General features: G+C 42.0%; 1 protein-coding gene across 2 annotated transcripts in view; it reads left to right on the top strand.

The window, feature by feature from the left end:
- The window catches only part of LOC105016736 (V-set and transmembrane domain-containing protein 2-like protein), a 28820-nt gene extending 7094 nt beyond the window's left edge, over positions 1 to 21726 (top strand). Inside the window, exons 1-4 of one of the 2 annotated variants that reach the window (XM_013138127.3) lie at positions 4110 to 4172; positions 18372 to 18538; positions 19907 to 19951; positions 20087 to 21726. In XM_013138127.3, coding sequence (XP_012993581.1) covers positions 18428 to 18538; positions 19907 to 19951; positions 20087 to 20401 — 471 coding nt within the window. In that variant the 5' untranslated portion in view covers positions 4110 to 4172; positions 18372 to 18427 and the 3' untranslated portion in view covers positions 20402 to 21726. Of the gene's footprint in view, positions 1 to 4109; positions 4173 to 18371; positions 18539 to 19906; positions 19952 to 20086 lie in introns of those variants that run through there. The other variant, XM_013138126.3, reaches the window with a different exon arrangement.
- Positions 21727 to 22172: the final 446 nt, after the last annotated feature.

Genomic DNA, 22172 nt, shown 5'->3' with positions numbered 1-22172 from the left:
ACCATCTGGATGATCCAGAGGAGGAATGGGAGAAGGTCATGTGGTCTGATGAGACAAAAATAGAGCTTTTTGGTCTAAACTCAACTCGCTGTGTTTGGAGGAAGAAGAAGGATGAGTACAACCCCAAGAACACCATCCCAACCATGAAGCATGGAGGTGGAAACATAATTCTTTGGGGATGATTTTCTGCAAAGGGGACAGAACGACTGCACCGTATTGAGGGGAGGATGGATGGGGCCATGTATCGCAAGATTTTGGCCAACAACCTCCTTCTCTCAGTAAGATCATTGAAGATGGGTCGTGGCGGGGTCTTCCAGCATGACAACAACCCGAAACACACAGTCAGGGCAACTAAGGAGTGGCTCCATAAGAAGCATCTCAAGGTCCTGGAGTGGCCTAGCCAGTCTCCAGACCTGAACCCAATAGAAAATCTTTGGAGGGAGCTGAAAGTCTGAATTGCCAAGAAGCAGCCCCAAAACCTGAATGATCTGGAGAAGGTCTGCCCCTGCTGCAGTGTGTGCAAACCTGGTCAAGAACTACAGGAAATGCATGATCTCTGTAATTGCAAACAAAGGTTTCTGTACCAAATATTAAGTTCTGCTTTTTACTTATGTCATGCAATAAAATGAAAAATAATTAGTTAAAAATCATGAATTTTTGTTTTAGATTCCGTCACTCACAGTTGAAGAGTACCTATCATAAAAATGACAGACTTCTACATGCTTTGTAAGTGTGAAAACCTGCAAAATCGGCAGTGTATCAAATACTTGTTCTCCCCACTGTATGTACTGTATGTGTAACTTTTAATAACAACAATGTGAAACACTACATGGCTTGTTCTGTTTGACCCCAACATATCTTGTGGTAGTATTTGTTATGCGTCAGCATACTTTAATTGACTTTCCAAAATACATTTTGTCAGAGAATGTCTGTTAGAACAGTCTGTCATGATAAATTCCTTGGCATTGTCTTCAACCAGTCATCCACCAGTACACAATCCCCAGGTGTCTTGAGCACCCAATCACTGATCACTGCGTTGTTCTGGGACAGTTGAGCATATACAAGGCATTTCTTACTTCAATAAAACAAATTAATTGTGATGAAATTATGTTACTAAAGTAGCTAGCTAGGAAATTAAAGGATTAGTGTTGTAGGCTATTAGCGATGTGCTTCGGTTTTGTCTTATGAAGAGGCTTCCAATGGGCTGAACCGGATGTAACTCTTGTGTTTGTTGCGAGCCTGTTGTAAAGCCATCCGTGCACATACATAATCAGCCCTATTAGATGTTTTCTCTGACGGTATTTTATTTGGTTACTCCTCCATGTCGACGTCTCAATATGCATTCTTCTTGGTGGGGTGTTATAGGGTGCCTTGGTGCTGGGAGATACTGGAAGACATATTCCTTCTCTTATTGCTCTGTTTCTCTTGTGTCGTTCCCCCGGACGTGACTCAAATACAAGCGATGATTTGGTGACCCTTTGATTTTGCAGTCCGTCACCTCAGGGTGGCACATTTCATTTGAAAAATGTTTGCACTCAGCAGCGAGACAGATCCCCCCTGCTGTTCCCAGACACCACTGTTACATCACTCAGTGCCTCAGTGTGTGTTTGTATGTAGGTGGATGGTCCTCCTATAACAGGAGCTACAGCTGCAGGATGGATGACCGTTTAATAACAAATGTACTAATATAATAAGAATAATTCATTAATGGCTGGGTTCATGTTTTAGTAGGACAGGCAGCAGGTAGTACAGCATTAGAGAAACGGACCAGTAACCAACAGATAAATCAAATCCCTGAACCGGCATTGTGAAAAGGCTGCTATATGGTCCCTGAGCTAGGCAGTTAAACTTAGTTAACCTCTAAGCAGTTGCCTTAATATCTTTGCTGCAAATAAGAACATTCTCCCAGTCATCTGACCTGGTGAAATTCGGGTAACAGCAAGGAAGTAATAAATAATTACCCTAAGACTATAGAATCTGCATGGAAATTATGCTTCAAGAAATTATTCTTCAAGTACCAATGAGTGTATTCCTAAAAGTTCTGTTTTTGCAGTGCTTTTCCATGACATATCAGTTCAGTCATATAGACACCGGGAGCATGCATTGCACAATAACAAGACATAATAACTAGACACGGTGGCGAAGAGATGGGAAGGTCCAACAGCTACAATCCCTACTCTCTGATGAGTGGGGGTGGCTATTAAGGTCAGACAGAAAGCCAGTGTGAGAAACACACACACACACCTGTGTTGCCTGTCCTTATCTGATTCAAGTACGTTTACACACATGCACACACACTCACTTAGATGCTGTGCGGCTGCAGCCCCTGCTAATTAGACTGCTGTGATTTGGCCGTATGTATATACTGTATATACAATATATATATATATATATATATATATATATATATATATATATATATTACACACACACACACAATTTATTTGTATACACATTTGTTTATATATTTATTTACTTACTGCACTTTTTGTCATTGTTTCTTTTCATTTTTAATGAGGCTTCGGGGAACAGCAGCAGCCTGTATCTGTGCCATATTTCTATCATAGCACTCCCAGCAATACATTGAATAATGCCATTTGTGCGGGGGGCGTTTAAAAATGCATGGGAGGCATCTTCAAACGAGCATTGTCTGCCACTGCTAGAGAAGGATTATGACACCACTGCCTTTATGAGTTTCATGCTCAGAACTGCACAGTGTAGCACATTTTTTTTAAATTATTTGCTAGCTAGGCCGCATGTACACGAACATTTTCAAGTCTAAAACTACAGTCGCTCAAGTTAGACAATGCTTTCCTCTGATGGAAACATTTACCAAAATACCACGTAGGTCAGGGGGTTTAATCACCTAAAATTGCAGGCTTTCCTTCTATAGGATTGAAATGAACTTTTAGTACTTTGCACCCGCTTTCAGCGTTGAGTGCGTGGCCACTGGAGCCGACTGGAGGTATGTGTCGTGTTGACTGAACGTCCAGCCAAGGTTAGCGGATTGATTTACGACCACACTAATTTGATTTATGTCACGATCCTGTCGGAGGTTTGCTGAGCCGGCCTGTCAGGCACCGACATCGGCACAAAGCACCCCGGAATATGGCCGGTTTGTCAACAAGTCATGTTTCATAGGCCGTTAGAAGAGCACGTCTGCATACCGAGCCGGAAGGCAATTTGACAACTGTCAGATCGATAACGCCGGGAGCCTGGGAGAGAGAGCGAGCGAGAGGCTCAGCTCCTTGTCCAATCCTTAGTTGCTGGTGGTGATGGTTTGGGCAGCAGTTGTAGATAAAATGAAAGTGTGCCTGGCGCGTGTTGACGTGAGTGGGTGGGTGGAGATGTGTGCGAGTGTTGTATATTTACGTGTGGGTGTGTAGGTAGCTCTGTCAATTTAAATACAGTGCCTTTGCGAAGTGTTTGGACACCTTAACTCTCCACGTTGTGTTGTGTTATAGGCTACATTTATTTATTTTTAAATCCATCAATCTACACACAATACCCAGTAATGTCAAAACAAAGCATTTTTGGACATAAAACTGAAATACCTCATGTACATTCAGACTCTTTAGTCAGTACTTTTTAGAAGGGCCTTTAGCAGTGATCACAGCTTCTCCAGTGTGCCTCTGCTAGCTATTAAAAATACAATCAATCAATTATAAATGTACTCTGTGACACAACCAAACGTGGAGAAATGTAAAGGGTCTGAATACTTTCCTAAGGCCATGGATATGAAGTTATATCAGTGAAGGAACTCATTGAATGGTGTCTTCCTCCTCACTAGCTAACACAGCTTGTTAAACAGCCTGCGTTCCAACTGAAGATCATAACTAGGTTTAGCTAGTATGACACTAGTAATACCCCTGAGGGCAGAAGATATCTCAGTGTCAGATATAAGCTACTATCAAGACCCTCGAAAACACCATAGACAAACAACAATGATGTTTGCCCAACCCACAGTTACAGAAAATATAAATACAAATAAATGAATATTGATAATAAAAATGACATTGTTGTTAATGACCAGAAGAGCACATTTCAATAATGGGTTTTGCAGATGTCTTAATGACTTTTGCCTACAAAGCAGACATGGTGGTTCCAAGGTGTAACTACAAGGTGTAACTAGCACAGTGCTAGTGGGAGACTAACGTCAGAGCACCAATTTGGTATGTATGACACTCATGGTTAGATTAAGCCTAATATACACAATCCCTGGCCAGTTGAAGACGGAACAGCTAAGTATTTCACCATGGGATTACTTTTCAGCAATGACTTGTGAGCCTTTGCTCGGAGACCAAACAAGTTTTTTTTCATACGAATGGCTCAGGGATTCGACCTAGCAACCTTTTGGTTATCAGCTTTAACCACTAGGCTACTGCCTTTCTTATCTTGCTAACGACCTCCTCTGGCGGCCTGGTCTAGGGCAAACAAGATTTGAATTGTTTACTGACACAAATTGTTGCATCTTCTATGCCGTCGTCTTTAAATCAGTACATACATAACGTGAAGCACAGACACCCCAGAGTCAGCCCTGCACCCGTCCGTGTTGCTCATGAGAGTGGCTAAATACCTGACACAAATGTGGCCCGAGATTTGCGTTTGCTCTTCTAAAATAAAGCAGTGTGTTTCTAGCCGACTTGCTTCCTGCCTCTGCATATTGAAGCCGAAAGACAAATTAAAGCATGACCCAGGTATTTGCACGTCTGTAGGACAGGCATAAACAAACAAATAAGGATAGTAAACACTAAACTGCCAGCTAATTGGATTAATTAAAATCACATCAACAACCCTGTCAACCACTGCAATGATGAAGAAAGAGGAAAAACTCCAATTAAGAACGTAACGATGCTGTTGTGTTTGTGAAGGAATTTCTGTTGGCGTGCACCGGTTTCCTCGCGTGTAGTCGACGCAAACAGGATCGCTCCTCCGTGTAAAACATTTTTTTTTCCCTCCCGTGTGCTGTGTCCCCTTCACGCATTCCTCCCTGCGCAGAGCAAGGACACAATTGTTGTTTTCATCTTTGATCACTGAAATGGCTCTAATTCCCAGCGCTTGGACATGTCTGGCAGACCGCCAGCCCCTCTGTGTGTCAGCGCTGGGGGTGGTGTGGAGAGGGATCTTGTGGGATTAGCGGTGGGGGGGGGGCAGAGACAGTAGGGGTCGGGGATGTGGGTGGGGGTGGTGGGGCGGGGGGGGGGTGTTGAGAGAGTTTTGAGGGCATGGCCAAGGCTGCGCCTGTCCATCCTCTCTGAGTTTAAAAGGACATCAGGCATCGCTTCTGTCAGCTCTTCTCTCAAACACGCAGAGACACACACATAAAGACAGACAGACATAGAGACACAGACGCATACAGACACACACATGCACAAATACAGACAGACAGATACAGACACACACATACATACAGACACGGACACATACAGACCCACACACACAGACACAGACACACGTACAAACAGATGTACAGACATATACACATTAGGAATGGGCACAGATTGTCAAATATTTGAATACCCTAAATTAATTTAGGTTACACTTTGTTAAGAGAGGCTCAAGGGCAAAAATCTGATATAAAGTTTGGAGGGGACAATTACATGAAACTTTCTCAAGAGCATTTTTTTAGGGGGACACCAAAAGTAAGGCTTTAATACTGATTTAGTTTGCACCATTTGTTTGCTTGTTACTATATCTCTTCAAATTCAGCTATTGTGTCTGAACCCTACCAACATAAAACAAATTTACTGGATTAGCCTCACGTTAGCGACGTGCTTTGAGTGCCTTTCAGACGGTAGACACTGTCACCTTGCCAGGTAAGGAAGACTACAAACACGTCACTGCAAGCTTCTCACATTAACTCAAATTCAAACAGCTGCAAAAGCTGGTTGATGTTATTGCTAGGAAAGCATGCTAGGAAACATCAGCTAACATAAAGACTGACCTGTAATTCAATGCAGAGAAAATGAAGGCTGGCGATGGTTAGAAATGTGTTTTATTGTATAGTGTGGTGTGGTAGAAGTGAAGGAATGTCTAACATATCCTTTGTTTGAACAACTTACTTAAAGTCAACCACCAACGACAGACTCAGACGGTCAGATTCCCACACATGCACTGTACCTGCAGGATGTGCCACTGCTGAGGGCTGGGGGTGGCAGTGGATCATACCATTGTGATACAAAGGGGCGGGGAGGTCACAATTGCACACATGCTTTTATTGTGTCTTATTCATATAACTGAAATTACATAGTTATGTTTATAATTATATATTGGGGGGGGATCATAGTTTTCCTCAGGATGGGGGGGTCCCCCACGTCCCCGTCCCCCCCGGGATTTCCGCCTATGTTTCTATAGATAGTGATACTATCAACATACTTTCAACAAACTTTAAACAAACTATTAGTTGATAAACAACTGCTTGCTAAGGTTAGGGTCAGGTTTAGAATAAGGTTTAGGGTAAGGGTTAAGCTTAAGGGTAGAATAAAGGTTAGGGTTAGGATATAGATAGGTAAAGTGTTACAGATAGTCAGTAGACAATCTGTAGATCTACAGGCACACTTGTGACTCTCAAAATAAAATTTTACCTTAATTTAGTATTCAAATACTTGTGGGTGTATTCCATTTTACCCCCAGTAAATAGGACATATATTAAAAAAATATTAATATATGTACCATTTCTAAAGAAAATATGAGTGAGTAGTTAAAACATGTCTTTTATTTTTGATGGGATTCACATTAAACTGTAGGTCATAACAAAATGGCACAATCATAAAACAAAACATGGCAACAAAGAAAAAAATGAACTGACCCCTGTTCAAAAGTCTGCATACCCTTAGTTCTTAATGCTGTGTATTGCCCCCTTTAGCATCAATGACAGGATCCAGTCTTTTGTAATAGTTGTCTATGAGTCCCCGAATTCTTACAGGTAGTGTAGTTTCCCATCGTCTTGGCCAAATGCCTTCAGGTCATGCAAAGTTTTTGGTCATCTTGCATGAACTGCACGTTTGAGATTTCCCCAGAGTGGCTCAATGATATTAAGGTCAGGAGACTGTGATGGCCACTCCAGAACCTTCACCTTTTTCTGCTGTAACCACTGGAGGGTCAACTTGGCCTTGTGCCTAGGGTCTGTCAGGCTTCGACTGAAAAGGAAGAGCAGGAGAGCGAAACGGTTCGTTTTTGCTGTGTTTTATATTTGTAGCGACAAAAGGTGAAGCTTAACAATGCTCTTTTCAAAGTGAGACAATAACACACAAAGACAGGGGAAGCAGAGGGAACATATATACTGGGGGGAATGATGAGGATGAGGAACAGGTGCACTAGACGAGACACAGGTGAAATGCATAATGAGATGGACGGTGGTGTCAGAAGGCCGGTGACGTCGAACGCTGGAGCCTGTCTGCTGCAGGGGGAGGAGAGGCAGCAGAGGGCGCAGTCGTCACAGTGTCATTGTCGTGCTGGAAAGTCCAAGAGTGTCCCATGCGCAGATTTCGTGCAGAAGAATGCTAATTGTCTGCCAGTATTTTCTGACAACATGCTGCATTCATCATGCCATCAATTTCACCAGATTCCCTGTGCCTTAAGAGCTCACACACCCCCAAAACATCAGTGAGCCACCACCATGTATCACAGTGGGGATGGTATTCTGTTCACTATAGGCCTTGTTGAGCCCTCTCCAAACATAGCGCTTATGGTTGTGACCATAAAGCTCTAATTTGGTCTCGTCACTCCAAATTACAGTGTGCCGGAAGCTGTGATGCGTGTCAAGGTGATGTCGGGCATATTGTTACTGGCCTTTTTTGTGGCACTGGCACAGTAAAGGCTTCTTTCTGTCCACTCAATCATGCAGCTCATTTTTGTTCAAGTATTGTCATATTGTGCTCCTTGAAACAACCACACCGTCTTTTTCCAGAGCAGCCTGTATTTCTGTGGGTTTTTCCTGTGGGTTTTTCCTTGGATCCCAATCAATTCCTCTGGCAGTTTTGGCTGAAATCTTTTTTACCTGATCTTGGCTTGGTATCAAGAGATTCTTGAATTATCCAGTTCTTAATAAGTGATTGAACAGTACTGACTGCGTTTGCAAGGCTTTGGATATCTTTTTATATCCTTTTCCATCTTTATAATGTTCCATGGCCTTGTTATGCAGGTCTTTTGACAGTTCTTTTCTGCTCCTCATGGCTCAGTATCTAGCTTGCTCAGGGCATTTATGTGAAAGCTAACAAACTCATTGACCTGTGTGTGTGTCACTTTGTGTGTCTGTAACAAGGCCAAACATTCAAGGGTATGTAAACTTTTGATCAGGGTCATTTGGGTGATTTCTGTTATCATTATGATTTAAATAGTCTTTATTATGTGACAATAAATGGCTTCATATGATCATTATCCTTTTTTGCGTGATCAGTCACATTTTCAAAATCACTGCCAAAATGTTACAATTTCTGCCAGGGTATGCAAACCTTTGAGCGCAACTGGATGTATTTTTTTGGTTGAAATAAATGGACCTGAATATTATTTTTCCAAAATCTATTAACATTTTAATTCCAGTCTCCAATTTTTACATATGATGTGTTTGTTGTTTACGATGATCGTCAGTCAAAGCTGTAGTAGTTTTGTGGGGCCCAGAATTACGCGAAATATACAGCATAGCCTACTGTTAGCAAATGGATGAAAGTTAACTAACTCAAGGGAAGGTGGAATATATTTACTGAGTGAATGTTACCTGTCTGGCCACAGAATGCTACTTAAGTTAGGCTGAAGGGAGGTTTAGAATGCTGAAAATGGTGAATTAAGCAAATAGTGTATAGCTGGCTAGCTTAGCTAACTAGCTTCTCTAGACTCCTTTAATGTTATGTGTTGATAGATATTGTTTTCTAGTTCTGTAGCCGAGTTTTGCGTGTCTACCACATGGCTTCCTTCATATGCGTGCTCACACTTCTGTCACACGAACGGCCATATTGAGCCATTGTTGTATGGGAGCTACACCCACTTCTTCGCACGTTATGTAATAGTGCTCGTTTTTGGTAGATTTAAAAACATGTATTTCGTTTAGCCGAATACTATTCAAATAATAACGCCTATAAATCTGATGGTAAAATCTTGACCAATGCACATCCCTAATACACACACACACACACACACACACACTGTACAGATCCACATACATACAGACACACAAATACAGACACATATACATACCGACACACATACATACTGACATATAAACACAGGCACAAAAATACAGACACATACATACTAACATACAGACAAAGTCTTACAGATACCGACATATGGACACAGACATACATACAGACACACATACTAACATACAGACACGCAGACACAGAGACATACAGAGAGACAGATGCACATAAATATAGACACACAGACACAAATACATACTGACATACAGTGGGGCAAAAAAGTATTTAGTCAGCCACCAATTGTGGAAGTTCCCCCACTTAAAAATATGAGAGAGGCCTGTAATTTTCATAATAGGTACACTTCAACTATGAGAGACAAAATGAAAAAAACAAATCCAGAAAATCACATTGTAGGATTTATTATGAATTTATTGGTAAATTCCTCTGTAAAATAAGTATTTGGTCACCTACAAACAAGCAAGATTTCTGGCTCTCACAGACCTGTAACTTCTTCTTCAGAGGCTCCTCTGTCCTTCACATGTTACCTGTATTAATGGCACCTGTTTGAACTTGTCATCAGTATAAAAGACACCTGTCCTCAACCTCAAACAGTCACAATCCAAACTCCACTATGGCCAAGACCAAAGAGCTGTCAAAGGACACCAGAAACAAAATTGTAGACCTGCACCAGGCTGGGAAGATTGAATCTGCAATAGGTAAGCAGCTTGATGTGAAGAAATCAATTGTGGGAGCAATTATAAGAAAATGGAAGACATACAAGACCACTGATAATCTCCCTCGATCCGGGGCTCCACGCAAGATCTCAACCCGTAGGGTCAAAATGATCACAAGAATGGTGAGAACAAATCCCAGAACCACAACTAGTGAATGACCTGCAGAGAGCTGGGACCAAATTAACAAAGGCTATCATCAGTAACACACTACGCCACCAGGGACTCAAATCCTGCAATGCCAGACATGTCCCCCTGCTTAAGCCAGTACATGTCCAGGCCCGTCTGAGGTTTGCTAAAGAGCATTTGGATGGTCCAGAAGAGGATTGGGAGAATGTCATATGGTCAGATTAAACCAAAATAGAACTTTTTGGTAAAAACCCAACTCGTCATGTTTGGAGGAGAAAGAATGCTGAGTTGCATCCAAAGAACACCATACCTACTGTGAAGCATGGGGGTGGAAACATCATGCTTTGGGTTTTTTCTGCAAAGGGACCAGGACGACTGATCTGTGTAAAGGAAAGAATGAATGGGGCCATGTATCGTGAGATTTTGAGTGAAAATCTCCTTCCATCAGCAAGGGCATTGAAGATGAAACATGACTGGGTCTTTCAGCATGACAATGATCCCAAACACACCGCCCGGGCAACGAAGGAGTGGCTTCGTAAGAAGAATTTCAAGGTCCTGGAGTGGCCTAACCAGATCTCAACCCCATAGAAAATCTTTGGAGGGAGTTGAAAATCCGTGTTGCCCAGCGACAGCCCCAAAACCTGAAGGATCTGGAGAAGGTCTGTATGGAGGAGTGGGCCAAAATCCCTGCTGCAGTGTGTGCAAACCTGGTCAAGAACTACAGGAAACGTATGATCTTCAATGCTCTTACTGAGGGAAGGAGGTTGTTGGCCAAGATCTCGCGATACATGGCCCCATCCATCCTCCCCTCAATACGGTGCAGTCGTCCTGTCCCCTTTGCAGAAAACCATCCCCAAAGAATGATGTTTGGCGAGTGGAGTTTAGACCAAAAAGCTCTATTTTTGACTGTAGTCCCAGCTCTCTTCGGGTCATTGACCAGGTCCTGCCGTGTAGTTCTGGGCTGATCCCTCACCTTCCTCATGATCATTGATGTGATCTTGCATGGAGCCCCAGACCGAGGGAGATTGACCGTCATCTTGAACTTCTTCCATTTTCTAATAATTGCTCCAACAGTTGTTGCCTTCTCACCAAGCTGCTTGCCCATTGTCCTGTAGCCCATCCCAGCCTTGTGCAGGTCTACAATTTTATCCCTGATGTCCTTACACAGCTCTCTGGTCTTGGCCATTGTGGAGAGGTTGGAGTCTGTTTGATTGAGTGTGTCGACAGGTGTCTTTTATACAGGTAACAAGTTCAAACAGGTGAACTTAATACAGGTAATGAGTGGAGAACAGGAGGGCTTCTCAAAGAAAAACTAACAGGTCTGTGAGAGCCGGAATTCTTACTGGTTGGTAGGTGATCAAATACTTATGTCATGCAATAAAATGCAAATTAATTGTTTAAAAATCATACAATGTGATTTTCTGGAAGTGTACCTATGATAAAGATTACAGACCTCCGCATGCTTTCTAAGTAGGAAAATCTGCAAAATTGACAGTGTATCAAATACTTGTTCTCCCAGTGTATATACTAACACACAGACAAAGACATAGCCACTGTGCATCAACACTGTGGGGTTTCAGGCTGGGTGTTTTGTAAAAGCTCTTTGTGACAGCTTTATAAAATAAATGTGATTGATTGAATGATTGATTTGACACACCGCTACAAATATACAGACACAGTCACAAACGTACAGAAATTTAGACACACAGGCACACAGACACATACAGACATACAGATGCAGACACAAAGACACAGACATTTGGACACAGACACACGTACTCGCATGCAGAGTTCATTCTCCTAGGGCTGTGAACAGCTGCCAGAGCCATTGAGAGAGAGCCTTCAGGTCCTCTGGTGTAGGAGTGGGAACGCATCACTGTATGCCATTTAGGAAGAGGATTGAACTGGGTTTAGAAGTAGTAAGAGAAGCCCTAAGAGATTGAATAGGGTTTAGACATGGAAGAGAAAGCCTGAGAGATTGCAAAGGGTTTAGACATGGAAGAGAAAGCCTAAGAGATTGAATGGGGTTTAGACATGGAAGAGAAAGCCTAAGAGATTGAATAGGGTTTAGACATGGAAGAGAAAGCCTAAGATATTGAATAGGGTTTAGACATGGAAGCGAAAGCCTAAGAGATTGAATGGGGTTTAGACATGGAAGAAAAGGCCTAAGAGATTTTACTGGGTTTAGAGATGGAAAAGAAGACCTAAAATATTGAACTGGGTCTAGAGATGGAACAGAAGGCCTAAGAGATTAAATGGGGTTTGGAGATGGAAGAGAAGGCCTAATAGATTGAACTGGGTTAAGAGATGGAAGCGAAGGCCTAAGAGATTGAACTGCGTTTGGAGATGGAAGTGAAGGCCTAAGAGATAGAGCAGATAAGGCCTTAGATATGTAAGAGAAGGCCTAAGAGATTGAACTGCATTTGGATGTACAAGAAAAGGCCTTAGAGATTGAACTGGTTTTAGAGATGGAAGAGAAGGCCTAAGAGATTGAACTGGTTTTAGAGATGGAAGAGAAGGCCTTAGAGATTGAACTGGTTTTAGAGATGGAAGAGAAGGCCTTAGAGATTGAACTGGTTTTAGAGATGGAAGAGAAGGCCTTAGAGATTGATTGAATGGGCTGTAGAGATGGAGGAAAAGGGAGAGCAGCCTAGAGCTCAGAATATGAGAGGAGTACCAAGAGAGAAACACAGATGAGGGTTTGTTTGAGAAGAGGAAAGCCACATGATCAGTGCGAGGGGAAAACATGTTGAGTAGGGAAGAAAGGATGAGAGACTGAGGGAGATGAGAGGGAGGGAGAGAGGGAGAGGGAGGGAGAGAGGGAGCAGGGTAGAGAGATGGAGAGCAAGTGAGAAAGAGGGAATCACACAGAATGAGAGAAAAAGATAGCAAGCAAACGAGTAGAGGAAAGGTTGAGTCTGCAGAATTAGTATTTTGAGTAAGTCTCTTTGGGGCTGAGGGAATTTGAAAGTACAGGATCTACCTTAAGAACATCTTACTGGAGTGTAAAATCCCAAATCGAAGCGTCACACAAGGCTTCCTGCAATGTCCTTGATATGACTTTGCACTGGGTTGTATGGGTTTGGCTTAGAGCTACAGACTGAGTTTGACAGTGAAGGCATGTTAGTCAAAACAACAGCTGCAGACTTACTGGCAAAAGTAAGCTGTAGTTTAAACAACATCACATTGTGATGATCTTCACTTTTCTAGCTAGGTGAAGTGAAGTAGGCGAAGCTAGGAGAAGTGAAAGTAATCTGGCTTGTTTATTATTGTTTTCAGTAGTGGTATTAAAACAAAACCGTACTAATCGGTGTTCAGAAAACCTTTGAGTGTTTGCAAGTGTCCTGGTGATTCAGTATGCGTTTACAGTAACAAACAAATCGTTAAATTGTTCTAGCTAGTTACATAAAGGGAATTTACGGTGGTCTGAATTGTAAAACAAAATCTGTTGTAAACAGACTGTCAGAGCCGCTGATACCAGGCATCATGGGATTTTGGATGTTCCAATAAACAGCTTGTAAAAAGGAAGGTGCCTGCTTTCACACTGCTCATGATTCTAAAGTCACGGACCATAAAAGATCAGGTCATTTTCCGTTGGGATTATGCACCCTTCGCAGCCTTTTCTGTGCATCCATTGTGTGTGTTTTGTTTTTGTGCCCAGTTTTATGCTGTAGGTATGTCACTATGTACAAAGCCCTCCATGATTGTGCAGTTGGGTGCAGCTCAACCGTACAGCTGCTTCCTTTCCTCATCTCATCTCCTTCAATTCCACCGATCAAATCTTAAAATGGACATTGGCTTCATTCAGATCAGTGTGCAGATCTGATTATGTAGATAAGCATGCTGAGGTGTAACAATGGTCTGTTTGCTAAACGTTATTGGTAGTGCCATCTTGCGTAGGCGTAGGGGCAACAAGGTTTTCAGACCGCTGAGGGAATGTGCCCAAACGTCTTTCTTGGGTATCCTTTGAAGTCAGAGTGTACCAGCTCTCTTCTGACCCGTTTGAATTACATTGTAGTAATTAGGCATCCATTCTTATTAAGAGCAACCTAGTGCAGTGTGTGTATACATGTTCATACTGGGGCTAATTTCCATTCGGGTGCCCCATGGGAACTGAACCCTGTCTTCCCTTTCTCTTCTCTCCTAATCTACTCCCTCTCTCATTGTCTCTCTGCTCTTTTCCATTCATCATCTCTGCTTTGTCTCTGTGTGTCGTCTCTCTCCACCTCAGTCCTAGTCTCTCCACCTCCCCCTATCTCTCGTAGTTTTCCTCTCTAGCTCTCTGTTGCTGCCTCTTATTTTTTCTCCTCACAAATGAGGCCAAAGTCTGGCCGCGAGCAGCGGAGCATCCAGGGCACGACTCAGTCAATCCTCAACACCCCTCTTTCTTTCTTTGTCTCTCCTTCCATTTCTCCATCCTTTGCCTCTCTCCCTCCCTCCTTCACTGATCCAGAGGCCCAATGGAATATCAATTACACATTTGGGCCTTTCTCTCCCCTGTTTCTCTCCCAAAGCCTGAAGATTCCAGTCTTTTTGATCAGAAGGGGCTCTCAAAAAGAGGATTATTTATGAGGATGAGGATGCAGCTCAGAGCTAGTCTGATTTAGTATCCATCTAACCACCTGTGCATATACAATGTAAGACCTAACCACCTGTACATATACAATATGAGACCTAACCACCTGTACATATACAATATGAGACCTAACCACCTGTACATATACAATATGAGACCTAACCACCTGTACATATACAATATGAGACCTAACCACCTGTGCATATACAATGTAAGACCTAACAACCTGTTCCTATACAGTGTGAGACCTAACAACCTTTAAAAATACAGTGTGAGACCTAACCACCTGTACAAATACAGTGTGAGACCTAACCACCTGTACAAATACAGTGTGAGACCTAACCACCTGTACAAATACAGTGTGAGACCTAACCACCTTTAAATATACAGTGTGAGACCTAACCACCTGTACAAATACAGCGTGAGACCTAACCACCTGTAAATGTAGTGTGAGTCTGGCAGTTTAAAGGGAAGTGTTTTGCACTGATTATCAAACTGGAAAACTGGTGTGCTGACCTCCCCTCTTCTAACAGTAGGAGTAGCTTCCAGTTGGCCCATTGCAGTTCTATCCATTCCTCTGCGACTGTTCACCCAGTGCTGCTGTTAATCACATGGTGCCTTCAGTTGACTGTCATGCCAAAAGAAGGGAAAATGCATAAGTCGGGCTGGCAGATGGCATTGGACTAGTAACTGATGGTTTTGAATCCCTCAGCCAACAGTGTAAAAAATATCACCAGTTTTTGTACCCTGCAAGTAATTCTGGATCAGAGCATCTGCTACATGACCAAAATATACATACAGAAGTTGTGGAATGTCTACTCTTTATTAGGGAAGCGGTTTACACAACAGGACACATCAATATTCAAATGCTTTATGAATGCCTACTGGTGTAAGTAACAATGAAATACAGTAGCAAAAGAACAGAAGGCTTTTGTGATTAAGCTGGCTAGCAAACAAGTTCTAATTTCCGTTAATTACCAAACAGCAAATACTGTTTACGCATTAAAAATAACCAATTCGCCCTCACAGTACTTCCATCTGTAGTGTTATAATTTGTGTAGGTAATTTATTTCGTTTGAATGGCCAGTCAGCAAACGCAGTTAGTGCCATTTCTGAAAATACTGTAAACTAACAGGGATTAATCAATAAGCAAATGTAGACAATGAAAATGTGCACACTTTGCTAACGCCATTTAGCCTGCTGGTGCCAATTTACAAGCTAAATCCAGTTTAAAAACATAGATAACAGAACTTCCCAGTTTCTCCACTTCTCTTACACTAAAAGATCATTACATTGAGGTTTGAGCACTTTTCTCAAGGAGTTGATGAGAAGGACCCCCACATGTAGATTTGGTGCCTTTGCATTTGCCTGCTTTTGTTGTTGTCACTTTCGTGGCATTTGGCTGTTAAAGTACTGCATTGTTTATGTTTTACAATCTTATCCAGGGCTGTTTCCAGGAATCCTGGGCCCCCTATAAAATATAAGCGTGGGCCACCCCATTGACATAATCACAATCAGCAGGCCCTGCCAAGCCATGGGCCCCGTGAATCAAACCAGCCTCCCCCCATTTCAGCTACAGCCCAGATCTTATCATATCTTGTGTAAAATGTATTTGCTTGGAGTTACTCTGCATGGTCTTAATTCTTTTTGTTGAGAAAAATGTAAAATTAACAAATAGGACAGACCCACTGAAACGGGGCGAAGCACTAACATCCACAGTTATTCTCCACGCTGAGAACAGAGTAGTGTACACTCTACACTGCACACTTATTAGGCAAGTGAGTGTTCTGATCGTATTAGTATTTCTATGCACATTTTCCAACTCCAAACCATAAAAACTTGAATGCTCATTGGATTGAATCATTTTCAGGTGATATGTATTGGTGTAATGAGGGAGGGTGTGGCAACAGGTGGAGGAGGGGTACTGGTATGGGCTGCTGTCATTAAGGATAGTTTGACCTTTTTTGGGTTGAAGATGGACTGAAACTCAACTCCCAAACCTACTGCCAGTTTCTGGAAGATACTTTCTTCAAGCAGTGGTACAGGAAGAAGTCCTCAGCATTCAAGAAGGCCACGATCTTTGTGCAGGACAGGGTGGTTATATTGGTCACTGAATATTTTTGAAAGGACAATATGTGTTGAGAGATTTTTTAATTAGATGCCTAATAATTCTGCACACCAATTATTGCCTAATAATTCTGCACTCATATGTATTCCCCTGAGAAAGATCAAAACTCACTTTTCCTTTGTTAAACATTCAGGTTTGAAGTTCAATTATATTTTGGATTGACTGAGAGCATTGTGTTTGTTCAACAATGAAATAAATCTTGAGGAATACGATTTGCCTAATAACTGTGCACGCAGTACATGGGCAAAGATAGAGTCAGAAAGAGAGAACGAGAGAGACAGAGTGACTACAGTACAGTCTAAAATGAGACTCAGTGGGGTTTGATACAACCTCACTTGTCCTTGGGCCCATTCTGCTTCTAGAATGTGTTTAGCACAAACTGCATGTACTGAGAATAAATTCACAATTTAAAATAAAATGTAACATTCCACATTATCCTGAGCAGCTTCCAGGAGTGCTTAGGGTTAGGTGCCTTGCTCAAGGGAACATCACTAGACGATCCATCCACTGCTATGTATTCACCCAATCATGGGTTCAGCCATGGGCTCTTCAAGCTTGTCATCTCGGAATAGTCTTGTTGTCCCTTAGACAGAATGTATGTGAGGTTAATGGTGACTTGCTCTACACAGTGAGTTTCTGCATGAGGAAAAGGAAGGCATGGGGCAGTCACTAAGGATCGAGGTTTATTTGTTTATCTGGATCTCCATTAGTTCCTGCCGAAGGAGCAGCAAGTGTTCCTGTGATCCACAGGAAACAATAAACATAACAAATACAACACACTGATACATTGAAGGGACAGGAGTGTGTGTTATATTGTCTGTTTAGGATTGATGTGATTTTTGCTAACGCAGAAATGCTTACTTGTCCAGAGGTTTGTGTTTTTCAGGGGTATATTCATGAATATTATGATAGGTTATGTACTCCTGCTTCACATTGCCTAAAAGACAATATCCATTAGAAAATGCAGTAGATTATCCAGTAAAGTTACATTTGTCCGAAACTAGTCTAATGTCTTCAAGGACTAAGACACACAAACCATACATCCCTTCTCAAAGACTCGTCTCCCAAAAGCATACATGACAATTCCCCCTAAAATCCCCCAAGTGCCTTTCAACTATTCTGATGTGCTCTTACTTAATTATCTTTACCCACCTGTTGTTTCTCGTTGAACTTTTATCCCCGTCAGTCTGCAGATGGTGCATGGAAACAACAGTGCATCGCTTAAAAATACACTGACTACATTATCTTTCATTGACTTGCCTATAAGACTGTAGCTTCTGCTGAAGGAAGCCTCTGTGGTTGGGAATTTATAAAAGAGGATTATTCCATGAATTAGCTGTGTTTTTTTTTTTTTAAATGAGCGGGAAAGGGGATTTAGTGGTGGTCTAATAGCTGGATGTGTGGGGATAGATAGGGGACATTGTAGAAGGATGTCTTAGTTTGAGAAATGTCCCAAGCTCCTTTAGCTCTCTGAAGGATTAGACAAACAGAAATTCCCACCCATGATGCTTTCTGAGTGAATAACTTAAAAAAAAAAAAGAAATTAGCTGGGAAGGCTTGTACAGATGTTACAAAAATGTGGTTAATTGATTGCTTGATTACTTTGGCAGTTCAGTTGCATAAACACTTTTCCCTGCAACTAAATCTCTTCATCCTGTCTCTCCATTCAGCTCTGTTCACTGAGGTTCCACATGACATCACAACCCAGAGTGGTCAGGACGTGGAGATGGCCTGTTCATTCCGGGGGGCGGGCCCTTCCTACTCCCTGGAGATCCAATGGTGGTACATGAAGAACCACAAAGACTGGCCAGAAAAACCCGCCTGGACCACCAATCAGGTAAGTCACTGAAATGACCGTTGTGCTTGGAAGACAGGTGTTTAAAAGGGAGTATGTCATTAGCCGCAGGGTGTTTAGCGTGACACCTGTGTTTGTGAGTCATTAAATCCAAGCTAGAGCTCTGTGGTTCGGTTTGACCTGGTAGCAGTGTTTGTATCAGCAATTGATGAGCTCAATGAAGCAAAGTTGATCTACCCAGATGGATGCCTGTCAAAACATGTACAGAGCCCAGTTCTAATATGCGATCCGCCTTCCACTCTAGACCTCCTAATGTCCATGCGTTCTTCTCCTGGATGATGTGCTTGGTTTTGAAAAGAGGAAGGATTTACCTGATTATCATTACCATGCAAAAAAAAAAAACTAATTAAGCCCACACAGACTCTGTTAGCATACTATTAAAACACAAAGAAATAAAATATATGACTGTGGACAGGACCGAATCGATTGAATTCACCTTAGCCTACAATGCAGCGGGGCAGAGGAATACATTAACAACAGCCCTTGGCACTGGAAGGAATAGTTAATTGCTGATTAGCATTTTGCCGCGGCTGTGGGAGCAGGCTGAATTCTCTACGCCGGGAAACCCGAGGCCCCTGTTGAGGAACTAGACACCATTATTGCCGTAATAGGAAGAAATAGATTTTCCAAATATCAGTTCAATGCATAATGCATACATGTATGTCCCAGAGAAATGCCATTCCTGCCTCAACATACCCAGAGAAATGCCATTCCTTCCTCAACATACCCAGAGAAATACCATTCCTTCCTCATCATACCCAGATAAATAACATTCCTTCATCAACATAACCAGAGAAATAACATTCCTTCCTCAACATACCCAGAGAAATGCCATTCCTTCCTCAACATACCCAGAGAAATAACATTCCTTCCTCATCATACCCAGAGAAATGCCATTCCTTCCTCAACATACCCAGAGAAATGCCATTCCTTCCTCAACATACCCAGAGAAATAACATTCCTTCCTCATCATACCCAGAGAAATGCCATTATTCCTCAACATACCCAGATAGCTCCTTAACTCGACACCAAACAGTTGCTAGAAGACCAAGGTAATAGGCTACCCAGTGTGGACATTAACTCGTTTATTTGGCTGCAGTGCTGAAAGTTTTGAAATTTCAGATGTGTGAACGCAAAAATGTCCAGCCTATATCACATTCCACTGGGCCTGGTGTTGGACAGTCACAAATACCCATTGGTTGATGATCAGACGTTGATGTTGTGAATGTCCGTCGACGTACATTGTTTCAGGTCACACTGGATGTTTATTCACATTGATAATACAGCTCAAGGCACATGTCAAGGTCATTGCTGCGATACGTCTGATGTCTTTCCATCAATTCCTTCCAGGTGGTGACGATGGAAGAGATGTCTAAGGACGCCACCAAAATCAGCGTGAGTACTCCCTGTGTGTAACACTGAACTGTAAACTTAAACACCATTATCTCAGTGTCAGCTTAATTAATTGTTGTTGCCTAGGAATTTAATTAATGTGCTAATGACTCACAAACACAATTCCTTCTGCAAAAGGTCGTGAAAGTCGCCGGGAGCAACATCTCCCACAAGCTCCGCCTCTCCAGCGTCAAGCGGTCAGACGAGGGCACGTACGAGTGCCGCGTCATCGACTTCAGTGGAAGCGTGGCGCAGCACCACCGGGTCCGGGCGTACCTCCAGGTGGAGGCCGAGCAAAGCCCGGGCCGTGGGTCAGGGGACCCCCAGGCCCAGGAGCCCCGACATGGGGGACAGGGAAGCCAGGCACACCCCCACCAAACAGAGGCCCGGGAACTGAAGAGGCGCTCCACTGACGATAGCACCACGGACTGCTCAGAGAGCTGTGTGCTCTAGAGTCCTTAGTCTGCTGACATGGGTCCAGACAGGAAAAAAAGGAGTGCATGTTCCCGGTTATCTTTGATTGGCCGATCATCCGATTGTTTTAACACATGAAGAGAAAAAAACTGGACTCTTCGCGCTTCATTTCTTATTCTGTTTTTTTGGTTGTTGGTTTGTCTGATGTTTGTTTCTGCTTGTTTGGAGTCTAATTGTTTGAGACTGGTGTGTTCTGTTGGTTTTCAATGTGGTTGTTTCTCATTGCTTTTGCTTTTTCCACACTTACTGACTCTGGGGCTGAAATGGTTGAACTAAAGCGTTGTTGCGTGGAGACAATGAAGGTTAGGCTTGCGTCTCCTTTTTTTGATATGCACTGTTAAGATATTAATGGAATGGGACAAAGCATATACAGTAGTCGGAGCCCATCCAAGTATTTCCCTATCTATAGTTATGACATGAAAGAGACATGGAAAGAAAATTATTCAGAAGTATGTAGAGAGAGATTTTTGTCTCAATGACAATTTAAAATGCCTAGTTTCTCCATTGTGTTTTGTGGTAATGTTTGCCAACAATGCTGCAGTATTTACAAATAAATCATACTTTTTAACTCATCAAGCTCTTTTGAAAGAACTTGGAAAGGGGTTTGCACTTAGTTTTTGATTTGATGTTTTCTAAGAGAAATCTGTATGAATATAGTGTGACTTTCTAAACCAGATCTAAAATGTTCACCATAAACCCAAACATACATGTATGCCTTCACCACTTTGAATAAACTGTATGTTGTCTTCACACTATAAACACATACACACACACACAATAAAAAATGTAATACTTGATTCAACGTAAAAGACAACTAGCTGCAATTGTGTGGTGTTTGCACAACAACGCGTGAAGTTTTTGTTGAGCAAACACTTATTGAAGCTTACATGGTTGCCTTGCATTTGTACTTTGGATCGAGTTTCTTTCTTTTTTTGACAGTTCAGAACAAAATGTATTTAGTGCTAAGTAACCAAATGAATCATATGACATATATTGAGCTGGTTTCATGGACCCAGATTAAGCCTGTTCTAGAGTAAAATCCCTGTTGAGAATGACTTATTCTCTGACTAGACTCAATTGGTGTCAGAGAAACCTGCCCAGTTGTTAATCCTTGCTTTTCTTGTCTTTGTATTCCTAAGTGGCGTCGGGCTATTTGGTGTAATGATCTCATCGGTAGAGTAAAAATAACAGAAAACTTGGGGTTTTATTTACTGATCATATTTCTCCTCATGACTGTGTTTGTTTTGAATCTAAGTGCTGCTGTTTGTATATCTATTCTGTTAAATACAGTCATTTGATGGGAAGCCTTTTGTCTTAAGAATTTTTATTTCATTGTTTTTTGTCAAGTTTTATGACGTTTCTGCAAACTACTGTGTTAATTTACAGAAATCTAAATACATTTAAAATTCATGGTTGATAACTGTTATCCATCTGAGTAGCTGGAGGATGGTTTACATAATTGTTAATCTCAAAAGATGGAGGGTGGTTTAAACAGTTCTTAATCTGAATAGGCACTGTGTGGTTTAAACAGTTCTTAATCTGAATAGGCACTGTGTGGTTTAAACCGTTCTTAATCTGAATAGGCACTGTGTGGTTTAAACAGTTCTTAATCTGAATAGGCACTGTGTGGTTTAAACAGTTCTTAATCTGAATAGGCACTGTGTGGTTTAAACAGTTCTTAATCTGAATAGGCACTGTGTGGTTTAAACAGTTCTTAATCTCAATAGGCACTGTGTGGTTTAAACAGTTC

The sequence above is a fragment of the Esox lucius genome, chromosome 17, assembly GCF_011004845.1.
Source record: "Esox lucius isolate fEsoLuc1 chromosome 17, fEsoLuc1.pri, whole genome shotgun sequence".
In the NCBI taxonomy this organism is placed as follows: Eukaryota; Metazoa; Chordata; class Actinopteri; order Esociformes; family Esocidae; genus Esox; species Esox lucius.
The sequence above is the reverse complement of the archived record's forward strand: the minus strand, read 5'-3'. Positions and strand labels throughout refer to the sequence as shown.